This window comes from Suillus clintonianus (assembly GCF_016758775.1).
Source record: "Suillus clintonianus strain FC179 chromosome Unknown DEU56scaffold_40, whole genome shotgun sequence".
NCBI classification, from domain to species: domain Eukaryota; kingdom Fungi; phylum Basidiomycota; class Agaricomycetes; order Boletales; family Suillaceae; genus Suillus; species Suillus clintonianus.
Window position 1 is genome coordinate 125,713 of NW_024539264.1, and position 18,651 is coordinate 144,363.

An 18,651-nucleotide genomic window follows, 5' to 3' on the forward strand; every position below is an offset into this window, starting at 1 on the left:
AAGAATTGATCTATACATAGCCATAGTATATGTAACTTTGTATACGTAGATTTTGCGTATATGGACTAATATATAAGAAATCAGAATCGTATCAGGGCTGACCTGTATATTTTCCCCATCCCCCTCTAACACATCATTAGCTACCTGTTATGGTTTCTCCAGTGCAGGACAGCTGGGGGCCGATCGACGAATCAAACGAACAAACGCTCAAAAACAGGATATCTAGAGTTCACGGAGAAGAGGGTGGCCTTTTGAATTCAGCCCTCGACATTATGCTGAAAACTAAGGTGGTAGCAACGAATAGCCAAATACCCGTCCCTGGATTGCCCAGAATGATTGATTTTTACATGGAGTGAGTTCAAGTTGGTATGAATTGATTGCCCGCGAGTCTCATGTGCCTCTAGGTCCCTCGACGAAGGGGGGGATCTAGGACAGCTAAAATGGTGGAAGAAATTACAGAACAGGAGCGATTGGAATCGCAGGAAGCATAGGTTAAACGCTAATTGCCATGCAGTATTCCATCTAGCTCATGTAAGGCCTTATTTTTCTCGGAACCCGTTTTAAGACTGATACTTTTCCTAGAATACATCTTTTATCGTTCACGCAAAGGCGGACGAAGTAGCCCGAGGTAAATCGCTACGTCACACTTATCTTACCTCTCCAACACTATTCTTTAGCGTTCGTGCGACGGCACAGATCTTTTGAAGGAATATATCGAGGTGAGACAGACCTCATCGATGAATAAAACAACGCAGTGATATTATATTCTGTCAGAATCTTCACCTGCCAACACCGGAGCAGCTGCACAAACTTCGAGTGCATTCCGGGAGGAGGGGACTAACGCTAACACCGCGGTAGCAAGTACATTAGGACTGAGAGCTGGCGGGACCCAGCGTATTACTAGTATCACTCTGAATTTAGGCAAGCGTTGCGCGTTTTTAGCTATTCAATGGTTACTCAACTCAAGCTACTAGCCGCTCCATCGGAAGCCATGAATTTCGGAGGGACGAGCGATGGGGGAGCAGGCAAGTACCTCAGGTTTCTGAAATATTGAGTCGTTGCTCACCTCAATCCACTAGCTGTTAATCCACGTCCGACATTGGATGGCAATGTGAATGGTTTGGACGGTGAAAGCCTCAATGGATTCCAAGTAGTTTAAGTCATAATTTGCGCTTTCTGTATTTTATGTTTGGGTAATTGAACAAGGAATTCCAGCTGTAGCTATAGTGGTATGTCTAAAGGAAATTAGATGAATGCAGCAGAATCAGCTCAATTATCTGAACTCGGTGACCTTGACTCGGGTGTTTGCAAGTCTTCTCTATCATTGTACCAACTTGGAACCCGTTCACTGAATATTCTTGTTCTAGCGGCTGTGTAAGATATTGTTCTTCAATCTGTGGGAGGGAAATTAATGCGAGCCAAACACTAACACTGATGTTCGCCAGACGAAATGGAAATATTAACGTTGCTCCCAGCGTCTGAGGTTGATCCATGCAATCGCGATAGTCCTGTGCACCGCATAGAAAATTATCATTAATATTGTTTTGTTGTTTTTGCGACATACAAGTACTTAGTATGAGGTAAATCCAGTCGTTTCCGTCGCCAATCATGCTTTTTCTCATTTTATAATTATTTATGTCCCACCCCCGGGGTCTGAATCCACAGCACCGCCACAACCATCGTTCCCATTTCTACTCCGCGAGGGATGTAAACCCAGGAAGTATGTTGAATATTGACAGTTAAATATCCGGAGGGGCTTGAGGTTTGTTGAAGCCATGCGGTTCGCAATATTAATTTTGAGAGCATGTGCTTAACAGTTCAACGTTCAACCATGTAACATTGTTGTGTGGGCAAAATTATGGGCGTTTGTGGGTGTTGGGACACCTTCCCAGAATTGCCACATCACCGTGAGTTCTTCAATCTTCTTCTTCAAGCGGCTGTGTTATTGTTCAATGCCCTTCAACATCGTCGCGAGGGGAACTCGAGGCCGAACACTGGCCTTTCAGCGAGCGTTCCTGACCAGGCTCGTGTTGTATACTCCTTTGGACCCATTCCAGAATAAATATGATATGTTCAATGATACCAACGGTTCCGCACGTTTCGGTTCAGCATGCTTCGGTCACTCCTTGGATTAACCACCAAACCTCACAATCATGAAGACGCAGAGAAGGAACTCGCTGAAGTCATGGACCTTTTCTCCAAATACCCATTATACCTGGTAGAGACTGACAAGAACGAGTATGAGAGGTACGTCTTTTATACCGAGTTATTCCTTTTCATATTGATGACATCTTCTGCAGACTTCAGCGCGAAATTCGCTTGTACAAAGCAGGGGAGTCAACAGCAAAAGTTGCAAAACTGAGGATTTTGTGCTGGAAATTATTTACTGATTGGTGCTTACGGTAGTCCGTGTTTTAAGATCGAGAAAGAGCGACTTATCGACCTACTCCTTTCATTATTGGGGTATGGAAGCTTATGCTACAACGGAAACTAGATCGCCACCCGACATCAGGGAAACCGGATTATTCCCGTCTGACAAACCACCCTCTGAATGCAAAACATCGACCGGCATGCAGCTCGGTGCTCATGCTGCATTCTCTCGATGTCATGTCAACATTTTCAACATACAATCGAATGACGGCAGTACAGTGTCTGATTCCACTTCAAAACTTGGTAGTGACGGCTTTGCAGGCCAAGGTATGTCAACCTATCTAGATCGCGGTCCTCGAGGGTCTAACTTACTTTTCTTAGGACTCGCGGACATTTATGGCAGTTCCTGTCTATCGTGTGCCAGCCCCAGCGGTGCACCAGTAGCGCAGACAAGTAGCGTGCCACTCCAGGACGCTGCTATCGATGCGACACGATCGGTTTCTGAGCAGCATTACTCAGCTATACCGTCTTTACAAGTGCAGAACAACAATCCAACTATGACTATGCAGTCCCCTAGGGAAACACATCCACGTAAGCAGGCACGTGGTATTTAAAGCACAGAATATCCAGCTTACCGGAACAACTACAGTCATTGACCCACATCCGTCCCCCACAGAAGCAAATGCGTGTGCAGTCGACGATAACAGCGATGATCCGTATTATTCGTTATTATAATAATGAATCTGTGCATCCCATCCTGCATTTTCTTTAGCACTAGCCATTACAGTCAGTGTCAAGGATAGTTCAATTATCGTTTTTGTTGTTTTTGCAGACTTCAGTCAACTTCGATCTAACGAGCTCAGCAGCATCGGCACTCTGCGGGAACAGGTGTATGACCGTGACCGCCACGAACGTTCTGCAACTTGGCGTAGGCTTGCTCCCAACGTCCGAGGTCAAAGACAAGGCTAATCAGACGCCCACAATCATCCATCGAATTGCGATGGTCCACAGGTGAAACATCATTAATATTATTCTGTTTGGCCGACATAAAAGTCTGCCTTGGTTAAAGCTTGTAGGCTCCGCGAGTGGGCCATCGGTGGGTGGATTTTGGTGAAGTATTGCTGCTCATGACAATAAGTACCATTTGTTGGGCATGGCAATTTGCGCAGTCGCGTGTGCGTATGTGGGTTATAATGTACCAGTTATTTCCTACTAACTTGAAACCAGGATCACGACAAATCGCGAGCGTCGCCGAATTCACTCTCCTTGCTCTGTCTATGGTTTATTGTTCTCAATGTTGCGAGGGAAACTGGAGGCCAAAACACTAGGATTACTGGTGTTTCGTACCAGGCCTCGCAGAAGTAGAAATACCAGACGAATTGCAGGTGTGCCAGGTCCCTCATCAACACACTCCACAGATTCACAACATGACTAGATTCTACCAGACCTGCATCATATTTTTATTCTCGAAGATTTTCTATCACTCGCGCGAGCAGATCATCGCCGATATAGACAGCGTTCTCGACGTTATCCTTAAACTCTGTAAGGCCAACTTGGACACGCTGTCCGAGGATGTACACTTGTCTTTTATGGATGAATACGCCAGGTATCGTTCATACATTTTGTCGTATGATTTACTACATTTTAATGCCTGGTAGTCTTGCAGATGCTCGTAGCCGGATGAATAAGGGCACAGATACTAGTACGTTGACCGAGGCACTCGACGAGTGCGAGACGTTGAAGATGAGGATAGACGTTCGCCCTTTCTTATTTCTGAGCAAGAGCTATTTTTCACGACGTTTACAGGCAGCGTGCAGGAAATGCCTGGAGGATGAAATAAGAAGAGGGCCAGTTCCAGTAGCTACAGGTAGGCGCCAACCAACCGTTACTATCACTCATGATTGAGTGCCATATATCAGCTGCCGCTGAATCTCCCGATGCATCTATTGCACCGGTTGACCCCGATCCATCCAGTAGGACCCCACCATCTGAAGGTCCCATCTTAGCTCAATCTAATTCCACTATGACAAGTGGTAACAGCTCGCGCCTTTTCGATCCTTCAACTAGCACAGACAGTCTCGTCCCCTCCGATATTGCTGTAGCCCGTGCAACGACCTCGAGCGATTCCGCAGGTATGCGCACCACGTTTTGGCCTTCATTTCCAATAATGACACCATAAATTAGCGTCCACGGAGGGAAGTTCATATGAACAGCCTGTCAAACACAAAGACTGTATGATATTTGACCGAGGCTCATTTGCTGGGCCGCCCACATTCAACATCGACTCCGAGGACGCAACTGGAGCAAGTAAGCTGCATGATTCCAAGCATGCTAATTCTACATACTGATCAGTTCTTTAGCACACACATTCATGGTTAATAGATCGTCTGCCAGACTGCCAAGACAGCGACGGCCGGTCGCAGGTGCTTACCAGCTGCAGACAAAGTACACCTTGAATGGTGGAAGTAACGTTTATTTCGGACCTAAACCGGTATCCACGGAGGGAAGTCTATATAGATCCCCCGTCACCACCAGAGGCTGCATGATATTTGGCCCAGGCTCGTTTGTCGGGTCGCCCACTTTCAACTGCGATTCCCAGGACTCAATTGGATCAAGTAAGCTGCATGATTTCGAGCATGTTAGTGCGACATACTGATCAGTTCTTTAGCAGTCACATACACGGGTAATAGTCCGTTTGTCGGACTGCCAGGAAAGCGACAGCCGCAGACAACGTACACCTTGCAGGGTGGAAGTAACGTTTATTTCGGACCTGGCTCGGAAGTGGATAGCCCGACCTTCAACATCCTATCCTCGAGTTCTTCTGGTTCTAGTGAGTTCACTCGTGATTGTGATCGTTTGATGAGCTTGGCGTTGACTGAATTTATTACAAGCACGAGTCGTTCATCAATGATCAGAAGCGTCGACTACATCATTCAGTTCAGCAAGGCGTTCCTAATGGCAACTCTGGCGCTTGGGAATGTGAGCATGGAATGTATTATAATAGTAGTGGATATTGCATGTATTAGCGACCGTTGACTCAAAACAAAACATCTCTGATCACTGGCAAGCCTGACCCCGTGAATGACATCGTAGATAATTATACTAGTAAACAACCACAGTTTGCAAAGCAGCGAGAGCATGCATGTGACCGAAATTACATAGTGAGTGATGATGGTATAGCAGGGAGGCGTCGCCATAAAAACCGGAGACAGCGCAACCAATGGATGAGATCACGGAAAGGTCGCGTAATAATCCATTCCTCCTTCATGACTGCCCTGGAGCGTAATTTCCACGGGCTCAATGCGTTGTATGTTGGAACAAAGCGAGACATAACCTCATCCATGGTTGGCCGCTTGGAAGGATCAGTTTGCAACATATCCGAAATCATAGGTTCCATAAAACCCAAGCCGCGATAAACCTAGTAATCGTCAGAAAAACGCCGAAAAGACTAAATGAGGTTCGCACATTAAGAAGCTGTTGTTGCAGAGCGAAGCCCAGATACCATACGTCCGTCGGAAACGGGTTACATGGTTCATCAGACGTCTGAAACTCTGGCACGCCCTTATACCCTCCCCAAATCGGAGGCTCTAGAGGAGCGCTCTCCGAGGCTGGATAACGTCGAGAGATTCCAAAATCAATAAATAGGTATCGCGGATGGCACTCTGTACGTGAACGGTGTTTCGCCCGTCCGTTCCCATCCAAACGTCTAGAGGGCCTGCATGGATGAAATGGATGCGGGTACATCTGCATTGGATCCATCATGATGTTCAAGTTCATGCAGTCACTAGAAAGCCATTAACCAATAGCGACGCAAGAAAAAAAAGTTGCATACCGATGGGCTACGTGGTGCTTATGCATGAATTGCAAGCCCTAAATACTCTTGAGATATCGGTCAAAGGAACAGTAATAACTCCTCACTTCGAAAACTTGAAGAGCAAAGTCGATGATTTCGCCGATTGTTTCAAATGGAGGATTGTCGAAGGGACGAAGCAGTGGTAATACCAAAATGGTTACATCCGTTTCATCTGGCACTTGTAACACATCGAGCAATTGGACGCAATGGTTTTCGCGTTGCTCCCTGAGGGGTTCAGATGCAAGAAACTGGCCCACTTCAACCTCATGCGGATGATCAGATGGCTGAATCCGTTTCAAAACGACTTGTGCTCCGTCAGACGTTCGCGTTGCACTGACGACTTGCGTGGCCTGGCATTCTGTGAGTGTATAGATATTGTCCGGCAAGAGAACCTTACATATATATGCCAACTATCCTCGCACAGAGCATAATATTTATCTGTGCCTTGCCACGAAGGAACCCAGTCCGGAGCATGGCGCGAACGCAATTGATATCCGACGTCCTTCAACCACAGAAAGTGATCCCTCCACCAAATCTCATCCTGACTAAGGCCACCGGGAAAGGCGATCGTTGCACCGAGGGCACGGCGAATTCGCTCAAATTCGAGTCTGGACTCCTCGGCCTCCTCTGCCTTTTTCTGAGCTCGAAGCTTTTTGTCGAACAGAGCAAAGAAACCCATGGGATGAAACGAAGCCGATACACTGCTGTATACAGCTGTTCAATTTCGCCCAAATTAATCCAAATAGTCATAAATATGGACCCACCGCATCGGAGTGACAGGAGTCCAGTAAGTAGTATTAATAGAAACAATGTATTAGTGACCTAAGTTGTTAGGCCCCTTGTAATGTAAATTAAGTTGAATATACCTCCTAGAAGTAAGTTATAAGAATCGAATCAAATGGGCTGACCTGACAGATTAATATTACTCCTCCGCATCTCATTCAACGCTTTATTGCACATCTGCAATGGTCGCCCCAGCTGAAGTGCAGGATCCTTGGAGATCGATCGACGAATCGAACAAGGCAACGCTCAAAAATGACATACCTAAATTTCGCAAGAAAGAGCGTGGCCTTTTGAACTTAACCCTTAACTCTATGCTTAACACGAAAGCAATCGCGACACAAAGTCAAGTATGTGTTCCTGGGTTGTCCCAATTGATCAATTTATACCTCCTGTGAGTTACTTTCGATCGTTGCCCATGATTCTCATAATCCTCTAGTACTGTTACGCAAGGGAATGGTCTACAAAAGCAAGGTTGGTGGAAGAGAATTCGGACCATGAGGGATTGGAATGACAGTAAGGATGAATTCAAGGAAAATTGTCAAGCAGTTTGGGATCTCGCTCATGTATGGGCTTATTTCATTCATAGCCCATCTCAACACTGATAATTACTATTTCCAGCAAACGTCTTTTATCGTCCATGCACGGGCGCACAAATTGGAAGTAACCTCCCAAGGTAAATTATTATATCGGATCCCTTTTCCCCTCGAGCTCCAACATTGTTTATAGTGTCCATCCCACGACGCAGATCTCTCGGCGGACTAGTCCGAGGTGAATCCGACCCCGTTCAGCGACACAATCAACATGGTGACACTATGATGAGATCTACATCTCCCAACGCTCGACCAGTCGCATGGAGCTCGAGTGAAAACAATATAAATGCTAATACGCTCCAGCAGGAGACAATGCAACAAATCGCTGAGATGAGCGCCGCAAAGACATTGGAACTGCTCAATCTTCATGGTAGATTGTCTGGTGTCCCGCAAACTATCAACAATTTCAAGGGATGCATTGTTAGACCCAGCGGAAGGGCTGCACACACAGTAAATAACGGAGGGAAAAATAACAAAGGAGCAGGCGAGCGCTGCACGTTTTTGGTTATTCAATTGTTGCTGAACTCAAGCTACTAGCCGCTTCATCCTCCACGGGAACCGTGGATTTCGGAGGGACGGACAATGGAGGAGAAGGCGAGTACCTTGGGTTTACAGAATATTGAGTCGTTGTTAACCTCAATCCACTAGCCGTTGATCCAAGTCCGACGTCAGAAACCGATGGAAACAGTTTGCATACTTTGGACCACGAGCCAAGCCTCAATGGATTCGAAGTACTTTAATTTATGATTTATGTGTCCTGTATTTTATGTTCAGATAATTCAACAAGGAATTCCATCTGTTACGCTTGCCTAAAGGAAATTTGATGAGCACAGCAGAGTCAGCGCAATCATTCGAACCCAGCGACACTAGTCCTTGGATGAGTGAGTTCCCACCGTAAGTATGGGCCTTTGCAAGTATACATTATATCAACCTGAAACTATTCACTAAGTGTTCTTGTTCTAGCGGCTGTCTTATTGTTCTCCAACCCGTGGGAGGGAAACGTGAGCCAAGCACTAACCCTAATGTTTGCCAGACGAAATGGAAATAGTAAGGTTGAACTTGCTCGTTGATCCACAGAATCGCGATTGTCCACCTGTCCACCGCTTGAAAAATTATCATCAACATTGTTCTGTTGTTGCGATAGACAAGTACTTAGTCTGAGGTAAATCTAGTCGTCTCCGTCACCAAGCATGCTTTCTCTCATTTTATAATTATTTATGTCCCACCCCCCGGGGTCTACAGCACCGCCACAACCCTCTTCCCATTTCTACTCCGCGAGGGATGTAAACCCAGGAAGTATGTCGAATATTGACAGTTAAATATCCGGAGGGGCTTGAGGTTCGTTGAAGCCATGCGGCTCACAATATTAGTTTTAAGAGCATGTGCTTAGCAGTTCAACCATGTAACATTGTTGTGTGGGCAAAAATTATGGGCGTTTGTGGGTGTTGGGACACCTTCCCAGAATTGCCACATCACCGTGAGTTCTTCAATCTTCTTCTTCTAGCGGCTGTGTTATTGTTCAACGCCCTTCAACATCGTCGCGAGGGGAACTCGAGGCCGAACACTGGCCTTTCAGCAGGCGTTCCTGACCAGGCTCGTGTTGTATACTCCTTTGGACCCATTCCAGAATAAATATGATATGTTCAATGATACCAACGGTTCCGCACGGTTCGGTTCAGCATGCTTCGGTCACTCCTTGGATTAACCACCAAGCCTCACAATCATGAAGACGCAGAGAAGGAACTCGCTGAAGTCATGGACCTTTTCTCCAAATACCCATTATACCTGGTAGAGACTGACAAGAACGAGTATGAGAGGTACGTCTTTTATACCGAGTTATTCCTTTTCATATTGATGACATTTTCTGCAGACTTCAGGGCGAAATTCGCTTGTACAAAGCAGGGAAGTCAACAGCAAAAGTTGCAAAACTGAGGATTTTGAATGACTGCAGAGCCCTCAAATGCAGAGTTGAAGTTAGTACCCTGCTTCTCGTCTTTCGCATATCTGTGCTAATATCGCGTTGTAGAAGACGGTCAATGATCGTACAGTAACTGCGGGAGGAGAAGTTTCAGCATCCATAGGCGTAGGTGGACTCGGAGGCCACCAGAAGTTAAACCCACCGCCTGCTACGGATTCAGTAGGGACAAGGCCTAGCCACTCAAATCAACCACCGAAGGTCGAGACCAGAGCGTCGCTTTCCACAACATCGGCAGGCACGCTGGCCGCTGATAAGACTCATTTCAAACCCCAGTCAGGCGTCCCTTCGCTTAACCCTCGTTCAAGTCTTCCCCAAAGTGAGCAACCTTGCGTTCCAAAATTTAAATGCTGAACATGTTAATCAGCCCCTCGTATGCCTGGACACGCTAACTTGAAGCAGGCAATTCCGCAAGTAACGTCGGGAATGTCGTATGAAGTGGATTCGATGGTCATGACGGGCACCAGCGCGAAGTGCCCAACTCTGAATATCGATTCCTCAGATTGTACCGGTGCTAGTACGAATCTCGATTTTTGCTTTTGACAGTATTGATAACCTCAACCACAGAAATCATCTCGCACGGGCCACAGGTTTCTCCGCAGGTACCCCTGCCCGCTCTCCCTCGGCGAGCCGTCGGTAGGCGTGCACAACGGCAACCCCGTAACTTCATGGCGAACGGAGGATATACGTGCAATGGTTCTATGATCCTCTGCGGTTCCAGCGTGATGGGCGCTACGTTGAATGTCAACGCCACAAATTCGTCTGGAGCTGGTAAGTACTTCTGTCTAGCCACATGTCGCATCAGCTGAAAACATGTTACACGACGGCAGTTTTTCACCGTGGTGCTCATCCCACGAGAGCTTGATGAATAAGAAGGATGGCGATGATGATCAATCCATATGGGGGGCACCAAAGACCTGGTCCTGGTCAATGATATGTTCAACCGCTATCATCAATATATTTTAGCCTTAATATGGGTAATGGCGTAGAATCTTCACAATTGTGTTTCGTTATCGCAGGAGAGTAGTGGCTCGTTCCGTACTGTAACGTTTCCAGGACATTCCGGTATGCCATAAATCTATGTAATTAGTGTAACATCAACAAGAATTGTCTTATCATGACACAAAAACGCGGTCTTAGACTTTCGAAAGCTCACCTTTAGCTAATAGATGAGTAAAAAGGCAGCATTGGTGGTCGACACGATAGTCAAAATTACGTCTTTTCATGTGCTAGAACTGGAAGTTATGCTATCCACGCATCAAGTGACACGAAAGGACAAGATAGCCCCGCGTTCCCCATGTGATCGCATCGACGCATCCGTGACATCGCTGTCAATCTCATTGTTCTCCTTGATATCATGATGGATGGAAGATTCCTGCATGGAGGGACTTATCAGATGGCATATCCCCAGTTGCACTATTGAATTAAATCTGGTGTGTATTCGCCAACAATGTTCTGCGCGATGATCAACAAGATCTGAAGATGAATCATTGTCAGCAACGAGTAACGCCATTTACAAGGGGCTTGTGGCTATGAGTCCTTGAGTGACGGACAGGATCGATGTCATACTGCACTTACTACCATCACGGGAGGCATGGACATAGGAACAGTGCCGTACTGAATAAAGTTCTAAAACAAAGTTGCGGCTGTCAGAACCCTTGTACACCGCTTGCGATGCATTATCTACTGTGTGGGTGTTGACCACAGGCGGAAGCCTATTTTTCTTGTAAAGCGAAGACATCTGGTGCGTCACTGAACGCAAGCACCTCGGACCCCTCAATCTAACTCCGCTATGACAAATGGTAACGGTTATCCTTCAACTAGCACAAACAGTTTCGTCTCCTTCAATAATTATGTACCCCGTCAAACGACCTCGAGCAGTTCTGCAGGTACGTACACCACATTTCAATCTTCATGTTTAATGACACCATAAATCAGCGTCCACGGAGGAAAGTTATGTACCGCCTGCCAACGACAAAGACTGCATGATATTTGGCTGAGGCTCGTTTGCTGGGTCACCGACATTCAAAATCGACTCCGAGGACGCAACTGGAGCAAGTAAGCTGCATGATTCCGAGCATGCTAATCCTCCATACTGATCAGTTCTTTAGCACACAGATACATGGTTAATAAATCGTCTGCCAGACTGCCAAGACAGCGACGGCCGTTCGCAGGTGCTTACCAGCCGCAGGCGACTTACACCGCGAGGCGTCAAAATGTCATGTATTTCGAACCTGGCACGGAGGTGGATAGCCCGACCTTGAACATCCGGTCTGCGCGTGCTACTGGTACCAGTGAGTTGACTCGTAATTGTGATCGTCTGATGAGCTTGTCGTTGACTGGATTTATGCAGTCGAACAAGTCGTTACTCGCCACTCAGTATCGTGGACTTAACACTATTGAACAAGCAGTGTTCAGTTGCTCATCCTTGACACTTGGGAATGTGAGCATAGAATCTATTATAATAGAGCTGTGGATATTGCATGTATTAGCGACCCGCGTTGGACATTTCAGATTGATCTCCCGTACTCAGACCTAGCCTCCTGTGATCAGACCCAATGTAATAAAGACAGTCTTCCTTCTGATAGCGGATTTGTATGGGATATTTCTAGGCCATTCATTCTCTAGGACGGGGAATCGCGGGAAGGCGTCGAATAATAAACAGAAATTGACGTTGCCAATGATCAATGTCTTTCAAAAGGCTTTGGAAACGACCCTCCTGCTTTGCGGTCAATCGGGACCGGAGTTTCCGCGTGCTAAGACCTTGGCATATGATCGCAAGACGACCGATAACTTGCTCCATAGTCGGTCTCAGAGACGGGTTCTCCTGAACCATGTCCAGTATCAATGGCTCTATGAAGTCAAAGCCGTTGTATTCCTGCAAAGGTGTCATTAGAGTAGTATTTGGAAATGACGCGGCGCATCGTACGTCCAAAAAAGTTTCCTGAATAGCGTGACCAATGTAATAAACATCGGTAGGAAATGGATTTTGTGGTTTGAGGGATTTGAATTCTGGCACCGTTTTATCACCTCCAAGGATGACCGGTTCCAGGGGGTTTGTGACAGAGGGATCATACCGACGAGACAATCCAAAATCGATTAAAAAGTACTTGGTGGGACGCTGCGTGCGACTATAGTGTCTTGCATCACCTTTCAGATCGCGGGTTCTACGCGAACGAAAGGGATGAAATGCGTCGATAAAAAGAGGCTTTGGGTCCATCATAATATTCAAGTTCATGCAGTCGCTAAGTGTGTAGAGCTGAGCGCCAAGTTTGAACACAAGTAGAGACGCGGACATACCGGTGAGCAACATGGTGCTTGTGCATGAAATAAAGACCCTGAAATGGAGAAGTCAGATGCTGAAGGATGCAAAGCGGGACCGGGTACTTCGAAGAGCTGGCGAAAACACTCGACGGCTTCCCCGAAAGTTTCAAAGGAAGGGTCAGAGTAGCGCCGTAGTAGTGGCATGACAATGATGTCATATTCTTCATCTGGAGGACGGAGGACATCCAGGATGGGAACGCAATGGTTCATAGGATCCGATTGAAGAGGCTCTGACACGAGGTAACGAGCAACCTCAACCTCGTATGGGTGGTCGTTTCGAAGGACCGCCTTGAACATAACAAATTCACCATCCGAAATCCGAGTTGCATCCAACACACTAGCATACTGTGCGGCATTGTATGAGCGTCAAACTTATGCAATACGTTACATAGACACACACACCCGAGGTTTGATCCCGTCTTCACATAAAAACGGACTATTGGAAGTTCCCTGCCAGGACGGAATCCAATCTGGTTTATACCGAGGACGCAGCAAGTAGCCACAATTCTCCAACCATTTGTAATGACCAGACCACCACACCTCATCTTGTCTGAGCCTCGAAGGTTGTGCCTCCGTACTGTGGGATTCAGTATGTGCTGTTGTTTCCGGAGGCGTCATTGGTCAAACTCGACAAGAACCAGGCTTCCGTGCTCAAACTGAACAAATCAAATCACACGTAAACATGGACCCCATAGTATAAGTACTAATTACATAATAAGCAGGAGGTAACCAATAATTATTTACTTACAATGTTGTTACAATATTGTGTCAGAAACGTATACTATGTATCAATAACCTGGAATAAGTAAGTACGTGCTCATGATCTATATACTGAATCCAGGTTGATGCCAAGATGTGTTTCCAAATGTGATACAAGGGGGCGGTATTCTCACCCAATAAGATGGTATAATAACCATCTGCTCCACCTTTACTCCCAAAGCGCCTCATTTTCTATTCACTGTGTCAGCCATCATGATGCCTGACAAGTCGTCAGTGGTGGTGCATACCCCACCGGGCATTAATTTCTCCTTCATCCGACAGCTTTTTCCTTCCCTCACCTTCACATCTCGTAAACTCTCTCAGCGCGGCGACGAAAATCTTCAACAGGCAGAGTACTATATTCAGGTAACAGAGGAGCAATTAGACGTGATTTACAATGCCTCGCAAGAAGCAACCAAGGCGTTTGGCACAGAAATCATGTTGATTCGGGATGATTTTAACGAGTAAGATCTTTTCTCGGAAGTCAAAGTGTGCCAGTGCTCCTGTCTTCAGTGTTCACATCCGTCATAGAGTGAATTCATTTTTACATGCTGTCAAAACAGCCAGAAGCAGCCAATCTGCGCTCAGCAAACGTGTTTACGGGCTCAGCAAGCATAGTGCGACTGTGGATGTCCTAGATGCTGCGCGCGAACTTTCTGAAAAAGCATCAGTGAGGTCATCGATTCATCTTCGAAATATGTCCAATTTTAAAATTCATGTAGCACACCAGCAACAGAGTGTCCGCAAAAGACAAATCCTTTAAGATGAACACCGTCTCCCAAATCGCCCCCGAATCTTCGGAGTACACTGGTGAGTGTAGCGGTGTTAAAAAATACCACCGAAATTCTTACGGTATACTTACACTAGGCGATGAGTTGACGGCACAGACAAACGTCTGTGGTATAGATTTCTCGTTTAATAGAAAGACTACCGAGGAGGACACCAAGAAAATTGAGAGCGTAATTCGCCTTGTCGGTCCACAGCTGTACTACGACGATGACACCATGGATGAATCTGAGTCGGAGAGCGGTAAGAATCATCATTGTTCTGGAAAGTAGTTACTGATTGGTGCTTACGGTAGTCCGTGTTTTAAGATCGAGAAAGAGCGACTTATCAACCTACTCCTTTCATTATTGGGGTATGGAAGCTTATGCTACAACGGAAACTAGATCGCCACCCGACATCAGCGAATCCAGATCATTCCCATCTGACAAACCACCCTCTCATGTATGGGCTTATTTCATTCATAACCCATCTCAACACTGATATTACTACCAGAAAACGTCCTTTGACGTCCATGCACGGGCGGACAGCCCGGAAGTATTCCCCCGAGGTAAATCATTACGTCGAATTGTTTTTTCCCTCGGGCTCCAACACTGTTTGTAGTGTCCATCCAACGACGCAGATCTCTCGACGGATTAGTCCAAGCTGATTCCGACCCCATTCAGCGACACAATCAACATCGTGACGGTATGACAAGATCTACATCTCCCGACGCTAGACCAGTCGCATCGAGCTCGAGTGAAAACAATATAAACGCTAATACGCTCCAGCAGGAGACAATACAACAAATCGCTGAGATGAGCGCCGCAAAGACATTGGAACTGTTCACACTTCATGGTGAATTGCCTGGTAGCCCGCCAATTACCAACACCTACAACGGATGCATTGTTAGACCCCGCGGAAGGGCTGCACACACAGTAAATTTCGGAGGGAAAAATAACAAAGGAGCAGGCGAGCGCTGCACGTTTTTGGTTATTCAATTGTTGCTCAACTCAAGCTACTAGCCGTTTTATCCTCCACGGGAACCGTGAGTTTCGGAGGGACGGACAATGGAGGAGAGGGCGAGTACCTTGGGTTTATAGAATATTGAGTCATTGTTAACCTCAATCCACTAGCCGTTGATCCAAGTCCGACGTCAGAAGCCGATAGAAACAGTTTGCATACTTTGGACGATGACCCAAGCCTCAATGGATATCAATTTATGTAATTCATGATTTACGTGTTCTGTATTTTATGTTCGGATAATTCAACAAGGAATTCCATCTGTTACGCTTGCCTAAAGGAAATTTGATGAGCACAGCAGAGTCAGCGCAATCATTCGAACTCAGCGACCCTAGTGAGTTCCCACCATAAGTATGAGCCTCTGCAAGTATAGTATCTTGTCCATCATTATATCAACCTGAAACTATTCACTGAGTTTTCTTGTTCTAGCGGCTGTGGTAAATATTGTTCTCCGATCCGTGGGAGGGAAACGCGAGCCAAGCACTAACCCTGATGCTTCGCCAGACGAAATGGAAATATCAAGGTTGCTCGTTGATCCATGCCAGAATCGCGATTGTCCACTTGTCCACCGCTTGAAAAATTATCATCAACATTGTTCTGTTGTTGCGACATACAAGTACTTAGTCTGAGGTAAATCCAGTCACGTCTCCGTCACCAAGCATGCTTTCTCTCATTTTATAATTATTTATGTCCCAGTTCCCGGGGTCTACAGCACCGCCACAACCCTCTTCCCATTCTACTCCGCGAGCGATGTAAACCCAGGAAGTATGTTGAATATTGACAGTTAAATATCCGGAGGGGCTTGAGGTTTGTTGAAGCCATGCGGCTGGCAATATTAATTTTGAGAGCATGTGCTTAACAGTTCAACGTTCAACGTTCAACCATGTAAGGCTGTAACATTGTTGTGTGGGCAAAATTATGGGCGTTTGTGGGTGTTGGGACACCTTCCCAGAATTGCCACATCACCGTGAGTTCTTCAATCTTCTTCTTCTAGCGGCTGTGTTATTGTTCAACGCCCTTCAACATCGTCGCGAGGGGAACTCGAGGCCGAACACTGGCCTTTCAGCGAGCGTTCCTGACCAGGCTCGTGTTGTATACTCCTTTGGACCCATTCCAGAATAAATATGATATGTTCAATGATACCAACGGTTCCGCACGGTTCGGTTCAGCATGCTTCGGTCACTCCTTGGATTAACCACCAAGCCTCACAATCATGAAGACGCAGAGAAGGAACTCGCTGAAGTCATGGGCCTTTTCTCCAAATACCCTTTGTACCTGGTAGAGACTGACAGGAACGAGTATGAGAGGTACGTCTTTTATACCGAGTTATTCCTTTTCATATTGATGACATCTTTTGCAGACTTCAGGGCGAAATTCGCTTGTACAAAGCAGGGGAGTCAACAGCAAAAGTTGCAAAACTGAGGAATGTGAATGTAATTTTGAATGACTGCAGAGCCCTCAAATGCAGAGTTAAAGTTATTACCCTGCTTCTCGTCTTTCGCATATATGTGCTGATATCAGGTTGTAGAAGACGATCAATGATCGTACAGTAATTGTGGGAGGAGAAGTTTCAGCATCCATTGGCGTAGGTGGACTCGGAGGCCACCAGAAGTTAAACCCACCGCCTGCTAGAGACTCAGTAGGGACAAGGCCTAGCCACTCAAATCAACCACCGAAGGTCGAGACCAGAGCGTCGCTCTCCACAACATCGGCAGGCACGCTGGCCGCTGATAAGGCTCATTTCAAACCCCAGTCAGGCGTCCCTTCGCTTAACCCTCGTTCTGGCCTTCCTCAAAGTGAGCAACCTTGCGTTCCAAAAGTTATATGCTGAACATGTTAATAAGCCCCTCGTATGCCTGGACACGCTAACTTGAAGCAGGCAATTTCGCAAGTCACGTCGGGAATGTCGTATGAAGTGGATTCGATGGTCATGACTGGCACCAGCGCGAAGTGCCCAACTCTGAATATCGATTCCTCGGATTGTACCGGTGCTAGTACGAATCTCAATCTTCGCTTTTGACAGTATTGATAACTTCAACCACAGAAATCATCTCGCACGGGCCACAAGTTGCTCCGCAGGTACCCCTGCCCGCTCTCCCTCGGCGAGCCGTCGGTAGGCGTGCACAACGGCAACCCCGTAACTTCATGGCGAACGGAGGATATACGTGCAATGGTTCTATGATTCTCTGCGATTCCAGCGTGATGGGCGCTACGTTGAATGTCAACGCCACAAATTCGTCTGGAGCTGGTAAGTACTTCTGTCTAGCCACATGTCGCATCAGCTGAAAACATGTTACACGACGGCAGTTTTTCACCGTGGTGCTCATCCCACGAGAGCTTGATGAATAAGAAGGATGGCGATGATGATCAATCCATATGGGGGGCACCAAAGACCTGGTCCTGGTCAATGATATGTTCAACCGCTATCATCAATATATTTTAGCCTTAATATGGGTAATGGCATAGAATCTTCACAATTGGTTTTCTTATCGCAGGAGAGTAGTGGCCCGTTCCGTACTGTAACGTTTCCAGGACATTCCGGTATGCCATAAATCTATGTAATTAGTGTAACATCAACAAGAATTGTCTTATCATGACACAAAAACGCGGTCTTAGACTTTCGAAAGCCCACCTTTAGCTAATAGATGAGTAAAAGGGCAGCCCTGGCGGTCGATACGATAGTCAAAATTACGTCTTTTCATGTGCTAGAACTGGAAGTTATGCTATCCACGCATCAAGTGACACGAAAGGACAAGATAGCCCCGCGTTCCCCATGTGATCGCATCGACGCATCCGTGACATCGCTGTCAATCTCATTGTTCTCCTTGATATCATGATGGATGGAAGATTCCTGCATGGAGGGACTTATCAGATGGCATATCCCCAGTTGCACTATTGAATTAAATCTGGTGTGTATTCGCCAACAATGTTCTGCGCGATGATCAACAAGATCTGAAGATGAATCATTGTCAGCAACGAGTAACGCCATTTACAAGGGGCTTGTGGCTATGAGTCCTTGAGTGACGGACAGGATCGATGTCATACTGCACTTACTACCATCACGGGAGGCATGGACATAGGAACAGTGCCGTACTGAATAAAGTTCTAAAACAAAGTTGCGGCTGTCAGAACCCTTGTACACCGCTTGCGATGCATTGCCTACTGTGTGGGCGTTGACCACAAGGCGGGGACCTATTTTCTTGTAAAGCGAA

At 46.5% G+C, this 18,651-nt stretch overlaps 9 protein-coding genes across 9 annotated transcripts; 7 read left to right on the forward strand and 2 right to left on the reverse strand.

Moving 5' to 3' along the window:
• The first annotated feature begins 90 nt into the window (after positions 1-90).
• Positions 91-1,199, forward strand: DEU56DRAFT_981006 (uncharacterized protein). Its single transcript, XM_041359807.1, has 7 exons — positions 91-352; positions 405-531; positions 583-628; positions 678-719; positions 775-921; positions 975-1,025; positions 1,080-1,199. Exons 1-7 carry the CDS (start codon positions 150-152, stop codon positions 1,157-1,159), a joined length of 696 nt encoding a protein of 231 aa, XP_041207960.1. The 5' UTR covers positions 91-149; the 3' UTR covers positions 1,160-1,199.
• A 2,294-nt stretch (positions 1,200-3,493) lies between these two features.
• Positions 3,494-5,326, forward strand: DEU56DRAFT_981007 (uncharacterized protein; the record flags this gene model as incomplete). The annotated part of the gene is made up of 10 exons (XM_041359808.1): positions 3,494-3,545; positions 3,598-3,755; positions 3,806-3,976; positions 4,029-4,125; positions 4,177-4,237; positions 4,290-4,502; positions 4,555-4,677; positions 4,731-4,985; positions 5,042-5,200; positions 5,286-5,326. The coding sequence occupies exons 3-10, from the start codon at positions 3,960-3,962 to the stop codon at positions 5,324-5,326; spliced, it is 966 nt and encodes a 321-aa protein (XP_041207961.1). The 5' UTR covers positions 3,494-3,545; positions 3,598-3,755; positions 3,806-3,959.
• Positions 5,327-5,346: 20 nt separating this feature from the next.
• DEU56DRAFT_806623 (kinase-like domain-containing protein) lies at positions 5,347-6,938 on the reverse strand. The gene is made up of 5 exons (XM_041353351.1): positions 6,621-6,938; positions 6,289-6,573; positions 6,203-6,240; positions 5,836-6,154; positions 5,347-5,788 (listed from the first exon to the last, which is right to left on the reverse strand). The coding sequence occupies exons 1-5, from the start codon at positions 6,900-6,902 to the stop codon at positions 5,525-5,527; spliced, it is 1,188 nt and encodes a 395-aa protein (XP_041207962.1). The 5' UTR covers positions 6,903-6,938; the 3' UTR covers positions 5,347-5,524.
• A 171-nt stretch (positions 6,939-7,109) lies between these two features.
• DEU56DRAFT_389520 (uncharacterized protein) lies at positions 7,110-8,404 on the forward strand. The gene is made up of 5 exons (XM_041345970.1): positions 7,110-7,569; positions 7,625-7,679; positions 7,733-8,080; positions 8,134-8,190; positions 8,245-8,404. Exons 1-5 carry the CDS (start codon positions 7,501-7,503, stop codon positions 8,334-8,336), a joined length of 621 nt encoding a protein of 206 aa, XP_041207963.1. The 5' UTR covers positions 7,110-7,500; the 3' UTR covers positions 8,337-8,404.
• Positions 8,405-9,276: 872 nt separating this feature from the next.
• On the forward strand, positions 9,277-10,560 carry DEU56DRAFT_901706 (uncharacterized protein; the record flags this gene model as incomplete). The annotated part of the gene is made up of 6 exons (XM_041356561.1): positions 9,277-9,413; positions 9,467-9,569; positions 9,623-9,890; positions 9,939-10,088; positions 10,139-10,342; positions 10,402-10,560. The coding sequence occupies 6 exons, from the start codon at positions 9,277-9,279 to the stop codon at positions 10,434-10,436; spliced, it is 897 nt and encodes a 298-aa protein (XP_041207964.1). The 3' UTR covers positions 10,437-10,560.
• An 803-nt stretch (positions 10,561-11,363) lies between these two features.
• Positions 11,364-11,965, forward strand: DEU56DRAFT_756500 (uncharacterized protein; the record flags this gene model as incomplete). Its single annotated transcript, XM_041350044.1, has 4 exons — positions 11,364-11,460; positions 11,573-11,629; positions 11,683-11,865; positions 11,925-11,965. 4 exons carry the CDS (start codon positions 11,364-11,366, stop codon positions 11,963-11,965), a joined length of 378 nt encoding a protein of 125 aa, XP_041207965.1.
• A 7-nt stretch (positions 11,966-11,972) lies between these two features.
• DEU56DRAFT_806636 (uncharacterized protein) lies at positions 11,973-13,517 on the reverse strand. Its single transcript, XM_041353352.1, has 6 exons — positions 13,298-13,517; positions 12,959-13,240; positions 12,872-12,909; positions 12,501-12,816; positions 12,101-12,449; positions 11,973-12,041 (listed from the first exon to the last, which is right to left on the reverse strand). Exons 1-5 carry the CDS (start codon positions 13,511-13,513, stop codon positions 12,189-12,191), a joined length of 1,113 nt encoding a protein of 370 aa, XP_041207966.1. The 5' UTR covers positions 13,514-13,517; the 3' UTR covers positions 11,973-12,041; positions 12,101-12,188.
• A 641-nt stretch (positions 13,518-14,158) lies between these two features.
• Positions 14,159-15,712, forward strand: DEU56DRAFT_806639 (uncharacterized protein). Its single transcript, XM_041353353.1, has 8 exons — positions 14,159-14,324; positions 14,377-14,464; positions 14,522-14,683; positions 14,736-14,881; positions 14,933-14,987; positions 15,041-15,388; positions 15,442-15,498; positions 15,553-15,712. Exons 2-8 carry the CDS (start codon positions 14,419-14,421, stop codon positions 15,642-15,644), a joined length of 906 nt encoding a protein of 301 aa, XP_041207967.1. The 5' UTR covers positions 14,159-14,324; positions 14,377-14,418; the 3' UTR covers positions 15,645-15,712.
• Positions 15,713-16,609: 897 nt separating this feature from the next.
• DEU56DRAFT_981013 (uncharacterized protein) lies at positions 16,610-17,939 on the forward strand (the record flags this gene model as incomplete). The annotated part of the gene is made up of 6 exons (XM_041359809.1): positions 16,610-16,746; positions 16,800-16,914; positions 16,968-17,235; positions 17,284-17,433; positions 17,484-17,687; positions 17,747-17,939. 6 exons carry the CDS (start codon positions 16,610-16,612, stop codon positions 17,779-17,781), a joined length of 909 nt encoding a protein of 302 aa, XP_041207968.1. The 3' UTR covers positions 17,782-17,939.
• Positions 17,940-18,651: the final 712 nt, after the last annotated feature.